Source organism: Dermacentor silvarum, chromosome 8 (assembly GCF_013339745.2).
Source record: "Dermacentor silvarum isolate Dsil-2018 chromosome 8, BIME_Dsil_1.4, whole genome shotgun sequence".
Classification (NCBI taxonomy): Eukaryota; Metazoa; Arthropoda; class Arachnida; order Ixodida; family Ixodidae; genus Dermacentor; species Dermacentor silvarum.
In genome coordinates this window covers 136,119,965-136,129,235 of record NC_051161.1, presented here as the reverse complement: position 1 = coordinate 136,129,235, position 9,271 = coordinate 136,119,965, and the positions used below count along the sequence as shown (strand labels likewise).

The 9,271-nt window shown below is 50.2% G+C and overlaps 1 protein-coding gene across 1 annotated transcript in view; it reads right to left on the bottom strand.

The window, feature by feature from the left end:
• Positions 1 to 8,336: 8,336 nt before the first annotated feature.
• Positions 8,337 to 9,271, bottom strand: part of LOC119461718 (uncharacterized) — a 63,259-nt gene continuing 62,324 nt past the window's right edge. Inside the window, exon 5 of the mRNA XM_037723085.2 lies at positions 8,337 to 8,556. Coding sequence (XP_037579013.2) covers positions 8,429 to 8,556 — 128 coding nt within the window. The 3' untranslated portion in view covers positions 8,337 to 8,428. The remainder of the gene's footprint in view (positions 8,557 to 9,271) is intronic.

The window sequence follows — 9,271 nt, the reverse complement described above, 5'->3', positions numbered from 1 at the left end:
TCCAGCTCTAGAGGCCGCTCCAAGTCCGGCACCGGGAGCGACTCGTCCAACAGGCCACGATCCAAGACCCCCACCGGCGGTAAAGGCAAGTCCTCTCTAACGTGGGCCGATAGGGCCCGTGGCAACCAAACGCAGGCGTCCAACTCCCAGGACTCGCATGACCCGCGTCTCACGAACGAGCTCGAAGAGCTTAGGCGTGCCAATGATAGTCTTAGGAAAGAAAACGCTCAGTTCAAGCGTGAAATCAGTCGGCTAGCCGCCGAGATGGCCGAAATACGAAGATTGGCGCTAACACCGCCAGCTCCTCAGCCCGCCGCTATGGACACGGCGGAGGCCCCGCCCAAGACAGTTGCAGTGAAGCGTCGCGCCCTGGATGACTCGAGGGGAGACGAGACGGTAGAACTCCTTTCGGAGCTCAAGAATGCCATCTCCAACATACAGACAGGTCTCTCTCACGTACAAGAAATGATCGCGCACCCCCAGCTAGGCCTGGTCGCCCTCAGCGCGAGAATACTTAGGCTGGAGGGGACAAGCCACGGATTTTTGCCAAGCACATCGACAGCACAAGTCTCAAACTTGCACAGCGTTATTGCCCCACCGACGAAGGGTGCCATCCTGGAGGCGGCACTTTCGCAATCCATCCCCAAGCCCAATCATGGATAACGGAACTAACGTCATAACAATGTGGCAGTGGAATTGCGCAGGGTTTGTCAGCAAACGGGCGACCCTGCGGCAATACCTAAAAAGCGTAAAGGACAAACCCCAAATAATCGCCTTGCAAGAAACGATCACATCATCACCCATCAAGCTCCCCGGTTTTCTAACGGTGGCTTCCACTGAAGGGGGAAGGGGGGTCGCTACTCTGGTCAGTAAAAAGTTCACGTGCATTCAGCGAGACCTCGGTCCTGCGGACAATGGGGTCGAGTACGTCATGACCGAACTCCTTGTCAACCCCCCTAAGCGGCGCTTAAGAAGAAATAGTATCTTCATACTAAATGTTTACTGCAGACCTAGCGTTCACAGAGCCAGGGTTGGTGGTATTCTTAAGAAGGCTGTTCATTTTGCCGGCTGTCAACCTCTAGTTGTCATGGGGGATTTCAATGCCCAGCATCAGGCGTGGGGCTATCGCACCAATACGAAGAAGGGTAGAGACATATGGCATACGGCAACGGAGGAAGATCTTACGCTGGTAACCCATAAAGACTTTCCGACAAGGAGAGGGAACTCGGTGTGCCGAGACACGACTCCGGATCTCACCTTTGTCAAGAACCTGGAAAACGTCAAATGGACCAACACAGCCATGGACCTCGGTAGCGATCATTGCATCATTGAAGTGGTCATCAAGGTTGCCCGTAACAAGACGAGGACCTTTAAGTTCACTGACTGGGACTTGTTCCGAGCCAACCGCTCCGAGCGCGTCCTCACCCAGGATACGGACCTAGACTCTTGGTGCGACGGGATAAAAGAGGATGTGGCTAGAGCCGCTAAGGAGGTGACAACCGATCTGGAGGTGGACAGGATGGACAGTAGGCTCGCGCATCTGTTGGAAGCCAAGCAGGCACTGCTCGCGCGATGGAAGACTCAGCGCCATAACAGAAGACTACGCAAGAAAATTTCCGAAATCAACAGTACGATAGAGGCTCATTGCAAGGTGCTATGCAAGCAGCAATGGGACGAGCTGTGCGACTCGATGGAGGGCCACCTCAAGACGGGTAAAAGCTGGCGACTCCTCAGGCACCTACTGCACGATGGCAACACCAAGTCCAATCAGAAGAGAGCTTTGGTGAAAGCTGTCCATTTGGCCACCGACTCGACTCCAGATGAGGCGGTCACGGAGCAGCTCATAGACAAGTACCTGGCGGCCACGGACGATCCAATGCCCCCCCAATTTCCCGAGTACGAAGGGCGCGACGCGCCATCGATGGACGAGGATTTTACCGTGGCTGAGGTCAAGCGGGTTCTCGCATCCCTCAATGGCAGATCTGCCCCTGGGCCCGACGGGGTAACCAACAAAATGCTGAAGCATCTCGACGACGACTCAATCGAGTTTCTTACAGACAGGATGAATGAAATCTGGCGCAGCGGCCACATTCCCAAGAGCTGGAAAGCAGCCTACACAGTCCTCATACCCAAGCCAGGCAAGGCGCCGAGCATCGACAATCTAAGGCCCATCTCCCTGACGTCATGTGTAGGGAAGATGGCCGAGCACGTCATGCTTAACCGCCTCACTGACCACCTCGAGTCTAACGAATGCTATACTAACAACATGATTGGCTTTCGGTCGGGGATCTCGACTCAGGACGCCATGAGGCTGATCAAGCATCAGATCATTGACTCCACCTCCGCGGACACTAAGGAAATTCTCGGCTTGGATTTAGAAAAGGCCTTTGACAACATATCGCACGCATTTATTCTCAAGAGCCTGACAGAGCTTGACGTCGGTAAGCGGGCGTACAATTTCGTGCGCTCCTTCCTTTCCTCGAGGTCCACTAGACTCAGGATTGACGAGTTTTTGACCCACGAAATTCAGCTTGGGCCAAAGGGAACACCTCAAGGAGCGGTGATCTCCCCGACGCTGTTCAACATCTCCATGATCAACCTGTCGAAGGCCTTGAACAAGATCCCTAACATTAACCACACGATCTACGCGGACGACATCACCATCTGGTGTCCCAGCGGATGTGAGGGTCAGATCGAGGGTGCTTTGCAAGAGGCCATCGATGTGACGGAGCGGTATCTCATCCCCACTGGGCTAAGGTGCTCGCCCACCAAATCCGAGCTGTTACTCTACAAGAAGAGGCCCAGAGGTGGTTCTCACCGGTCCTGGAAGCCAGCAACGGAGAGCCACATTACGTTATTCACTGGTAACGGCTCCCCAGTTCCGCGGGTGGACACTATCAGGATCCTAGGAATGTTTATCGAGTCTAACGTGGTTAATGGAGCCGCTGTCAAACGCATTTGTTCCAAGACCGAAAGCGCCCTCGGACTGATCCGAAGAATCGCCAACAGGTACCGCGGAATCAGGGAGGACAATCTGATCCGGATTATCCACGCATTTGTGCTATGTCACCTCGCTTATTCGGCGGCTATGCACGACTGGCTGGTGTCGGAGCGCAACAAGATCAATGCCCTAATCAGAAGAGTATTCAAGCTTGCCCTTGGCCTTCCCGTCCGAACGCACACAGAAGACCTCCTCAAGTTGGGCATCCAACAACGAGATATGCAAGCACAATTACTTATCAAGAAGACTTCTGCCTCTGCCGCACTCCTCACTGTGCAGGGCCCAGGCAGTGACTCTCAGACTTCTACAAACCAGCACTTACCCAAGCCCTGCAGCACTGCACACAATGTACCCCGAACGGTTCCCAAGCCCGGACTGCCCCCTGTGTGGTGGTTATGCGGACTTCGAGCATGTCCTGTGGGGCTGCGCATTTGCCGGTCCCCCTTTCACCCAAGAGGAAATGATGATGCTTATTAAGGCCGAGGATCAGACCTCTCAAATCCTGGCAGTCCAGAGGGCCCGCGAGAGGGCCATCAGGTTTGACCTGATGGTCCCCGAGTGGGCCTAGCCAGGTGACGTCGAGTTTACTCGCGTCTATTGTGGACCCAATAAAGTTCACTCACTCACTCACTCACACTCAAAAACCTATGTAATGGCTGCGGACGTGTAACAAAGTGAAGGAAAAGGGTAAAGCTTGATGGTCAAAGTCATAGTCATGAGCGTTAGTAAGGATTTCGCCTTAGGGTCTCGTAGGTGTAGCTAAAGGGACTCCTGATGATTCATGACATGAATGTCATGACCTGTGTGTCATGTAGGTCACGAAAGAGCCACCTACGTCTTGTTTCTGTCATGGTCGTTCTGTTAACTTGGTAGGCTCGCCGCGCACTGCTTCGCATAACATCGATTCCCACAGGGCGTGGGATCCACCGGCTTTTTTCTCATTGCACAACAATTTGCCGGATTTGATAAACGCCCTCTTTAGCATGTCGATTGTTACTGATGCGTCTGCACATCCGAAAGAGTGTGTGTAGTGTACCTCAATGATTTTTCAACAAAGGTGTTGGAGTAGCGCCTCTGACGTGTTCAGCGTTTCTCTTTGGGGTTCCGCCCTTGCGCTACATTATGCCAATAACCTGTCAACACGTGATCGGCGCTTCTGGGCTCCGGAAGAAACAATGTTGATAAATAAGGAACTCCACGGTTCACCTTTGGAATCAGTGATCTGAAGAAAACCGTTTTTTTTTATCTACGGTGTCCGCACAAGAAGCAGTAAGCAGCAATGCGATTCGTTGAAGCATACGTACCACATATGTGATTAGCCCGTAGGCGGCCAGCCGCACACTCACGCTTCTGTGACTGAGATATGCGTATAAAACGACGCTTCGATTGGTACACATTGTTGAACTAGGATGCAGTTTAATATTGTAGCGTTAGCTACACTGGCCTAGCCAACCCGTTTCGCGCGGCACATCAAGAGCCGTGCTGCGCATGCGCAAGGATCAGTGATGTCACACGGCTTGCGCACCGGAGCCACCGGAGCCGGCACCTCTCGCGCACTCCGCCGCCGCCGCGCGCGACTCACCGCCGCCGGTCTGCGCATTCCAGAGGAGTGACGTCGTAGCCGTGGTAGACGCACTGGCGCCGGCTCGCGCTCGCTGGGCAGTCGCCGTCTGACACTGCGCTGGAGCCGCTGCGCTTCTGACTGGCGTTTGCCAGTGTGGTATAGCCATGGAGAAGGAGAGCGCAAATGCTGCTCAACAGCGCAGAAGAACGGAGAAGATTGACTCATCGGATCCCGAAGTAGTTGCCTGGCAATTAGCGGTTGAGCGTAGGAGGAATGAATACATGTGCCACATAATACTCATACCGCGTGTGTGTCATTGGAGCAGCAGTAAGCATGACAATCAGGCTAATCCTTGACAATCTAGACAACCAGGAAAGCTAAGAATAATCAGCTGAACCTTTGCTAACGCTACGTATATCCTGGCATAGCCGAGCTAAGCCACTGCAACTTTTTCTGGCGCATTTAATTGTGTTTTGCAAAGCGAATATGAAGGTATGGGTTTGATAGAGTTGCCGTGCCGGTAGAAGATATACAGCCCGACAGCTGTACGGGGTTCTCCGCTTCCGTGAAAAAAACGTAAAATAAGCGAGCTCTTATGCACGCTATATTTCTGTAACTAGATTATTTTGAACAGAGAGAGAGATACAACTTTAATGGTGCCAGCAATTCACGAGGGCGGACGCAGCCTCCCTCCGCCTAGCAGACGGCCGAGATCCCCTGGGTCTCAGCGGCTGCCTCGGCTAGCTGGACGGCCCAGACCTGGTCTTGCTGGTCTGAGCTGAGCAGCAGGGTCTCCCACTGCTGCCGGTTTTGAATTTTGCGGCCCTCGAAAGGAGCCGCCTTCGAGCATGCCCATAGAATATGTGGCAGATCCGCCCTACATTTACATAATTTGCATTGATCGTTGTATTGCCCTGGATAGAATCTGCTGCAGGCCACCGGGTTTGGATACATGTTTGTTTGCAGGAGGCGCCAGACCACCGCCTGTTTCCTGGTTAGCGCGGGATGAGCTGGTGGGTACCGGGCCCTTCCCAGCCGATAGTAATCGGTTATTTCTTTGTAGCTGACCATGCAGTTTCCTCTCGTTCCCGGCTGGGCGGGCTCACTTGCTCGGCGAGTAAGTCCTCGAGCTACGTTGTGAGCCGCCTCGTTGCCGGGGAGAGAGGAGTGCGCGGGTCGTGCCACGATGGATTTGGATCGTGCCGCGATGACAGTCGCTGTTACTATTTAGAATTTTGAGCGCCTCTGGCGAGATGCGTCCTTTCGCGAAATTGTGAACTGCAATTTTGGAGTCGCTTATGATCACTCTCGCTTTCGTGGAGGCCACCGCTAATGCTATGGCGGCTTCCTCCGCAACTTCGGCGTTGTCCGTTCTCACGGTGCCGCTCGCGAAGGGTTCTCCATCCGCGTTTACCGCTACTACGGACATCCCTTTGCGTTCTCTGTATTCCGCGGCGTCTACGTAGGCCACGCCCTCTACGTCATGGTATTTGCGCTCAATGTGGCGCGCCCTTGCCTCTCGTCGCTCCTTGTGGTGCTCCGGGTGCATGTTCTTGGGCAGTGGAGGAATTTTAAATTCTCTCCTCGTTTCTAGTGGAATGCTTAGTTTGGTGCCGTGTTGCGCTTCATATCGAATTTTGAGTTTCTGTAGAATGTGTCGCCCCGTTGGGGTTTGTGTGAGTCTTTCGTATTGGGCGGTAGTGTGCGCCTCGATTAGTTCGTCAAGCGTGTTGTGTAGCCCCAACTCTAAGAGTTTGTCGTTGGGTGTTGTGACTGGGACACCAATTGCCTGTTTGAATGAACGTCTGATGATGCATTCCATCTTGTTTTTTTCTGCTACACCAAATCTTAGGTACGGTGCCACATAGACGACGCGGCTTATGACGAAGGCCTGCACTAAACGAATTAGGCTGACCTCCATCATGCCGTAGTGTCTATTGGCAATCCGTTTGATTAGCCTTAGTGTTTGCTGTGCGCTGTTTTCTAGCGCCTTGATGGTACCGAGGTTTCTGCCTTCCGCATGCAACCGGAGTCCTAGGACTTTGATTTGGTCTACGATAGGTATCGGGCCCCCGTTCACTTTGATGTTTTGAACAGAAATATTTTATAGCTGTTGATCAGTGCGAAGGAGTAGAAACGGATATCAAAATGTACAATAATGACCCGTTCAACGTCCGGGTTGGTGGTCTATTTGAAACATATTTTTCGCGAGCTAAAAATGCCAACCTAAAAGAAAATAAGCATTGTAGCACTTGACGGCTCATCATTCGATAGCGACACTATATTGTTATCTGTTCATGGAGGCGTACGTTTTATTTGGGGGCAGAAATTGCAAATACCCTGGCTGTGCGCGACATGCGAACACCAACGAAAACTCTGCATATGTGGGCGCACTTCACCACGTTGCGGCGTGTCTTGGTGGTAGGCTACCTGGCTTATGATCTGTAGGTGAGATGTTTGAATTCTCGGATCAAATAAAGTTCGTTGTCTGTCTGCCTGTCTGTCTGTCTGTCTTTAAGTTCTCAATTGTATTAAATGTGCCTGGCTGTTTGTATTAAAGAAATCACATAGATATGTGAGTGCGCATATTTCGCACTTTGCCAACTTTTCGCTCCTTCCCAGCGCTACCTATTTTACCGCACCAGTCGAGAGCTCCAGTGTGAAGCGAGACGCTGGACCCGCAATGCGGTATGCCCCTGGATACAGTGGGCCTGGGTTTTGCATTAGGGAATTTCTTCACCAAGATGTGTAGTCGTGAACAAACGAGATAGCGAAATATCACGTGATCTCGCGCTTTTCATTCCCCATCTTCTATTACATGTCGTTGCCCTATTCTGCTTGATAACATTCATTTTGTAAGCTGAAATGTGCCAGCGGCCATCCGCTTAACAAAAAAAAAGCCTCGCAGATCACGTTTTTTATGAATGCAGCATATGAAATCTAGCATAAGAAAACCTTCTTCGACGTTGTCCGACGAATAAGTGAAATTTTTGTACGTGCACCGACGTTTTTCTTACATCGCAGCTGCGGCAATATAGGGCGCCTAGGTTCTTCTCCGTACTTTTTGCCGTTTCTTTTTTCTCGTGGTGCACATGGCCTGTAGCATGTTCAGTGAAAAGAAATTGATTACGGCGAAAGCCTGAGTTTTCTATGCTGGTGGTGTCCCTGACGGTGACTTTGGCGAAACTGCACCGTGCCGAAAAATGGCCGACGCCGCAAAGAGTAAGAACATGTCTAAAAATGCTCGAATTGACGTCACATTTCTCAGGGAGGTTCCTGTGAACAAAGTCAATTAGTGATTTCGAAATCGAAATTTGGCTCAGTTCGGTCTTGGTGGGAATCGAACCCGAGCCTCTGTGGAGCGGGACGAGCAGGCTTCCCTGTAGCCACGACTGCTTCACGGTTGTGGCTTACTAAATGTGTGCCTAGTGCGTGCCTGATTACACACGTCACGTGGTCACAGAGACGCGCTCGTGCCACTGCTCGCGGGTTCGTCGTCGTCTTCTTCCAAAGCTCGCAGGTTATGGCCTTCACGTTTTACAAAAGTGCAACACTTGCTTACTTTTTCGACATGGTGATATAAAGAAATTGTGTTGTTGAATAAATTAGAGTTTTACACCAATTTATATTCGAGTACTATTTCATTTTTTTAAGGATACCTCAGTTTTGAAGACAACGAACTTACAGGAATTCATGATACCTTTTTACTTTTCCTGGCTTTTGCAGGCGTCGTGTTTTCACCATTTATCAGTTGTTCAGTAAGTTGCGCTTGCCGGAAAATGTTTTTATTTTAAACTTTTCTTGTGTACACTTCACGGGTGTTAAGGATATTTTTAATATCACTTTCCTGATGCCCGCGTGGTCTACGCGTCTTCTCCACATACGTCATCCCAGTTAGAGGAAGATGAGACTCCGCAGATTTCTTCGAAGTTTTTCTTACATTCCGCAGGCACATCATTAGCGACATCCTTGGAGATGTACATTATGCAATCTGGAAGAGTGAAAGGAACATATTGCCAAAAAAAGGAAACAAAACAAATACTCAGTTTCAGACTAATTTCAGCTATGATGATCTTCCAATTTATTTATTCGGAATCAACAAATAAAATTATCCGTTAAGGAAGATTGTGTGAGAATTAAATAGAAATAAGGCAACAAGGCCTCAATACCACACATAGAAAAAAAGTATTCGCAAATTATAATGACAAGCGAGCTATGAAATCAAGGCCAAATATAGCGGAATCGAAATAAGACAAAATGCCGCCAATATTCGAGTACACTGAAACAAATACAAGCAATAGAATCACTGACTTCAGGTAAGATTTGCCTCAATCACTCAGTTTGCTTAAGGAGCATATGGCTTCTTCGAGGAGTAATTAGAGCAAAAAAAATGTTGCTCAACATGTGAGTATTTCTTGATATTTATAACACTACGGCCGAATGACATTAGTAAAAATAATGAGAGGCAGGAATTACAACACGTACGGCACAGATTGAGAGATGCGTTAAACATCCCGAGGCTCATAAGGCAGTCTTCAGTCCTTTTATAAGAGCACTGTCCACTGTCGTCCGCTTGAATGGGTATGTGGTCGTCCTAATACTCACGCTTTGGAGTCGATATATCGATATATATCGAACAATTTATCCGCCCAAGGGTGCGCCCAATCTCAGGGATATATCTAATGAATTATATTTGCATAAGTGGT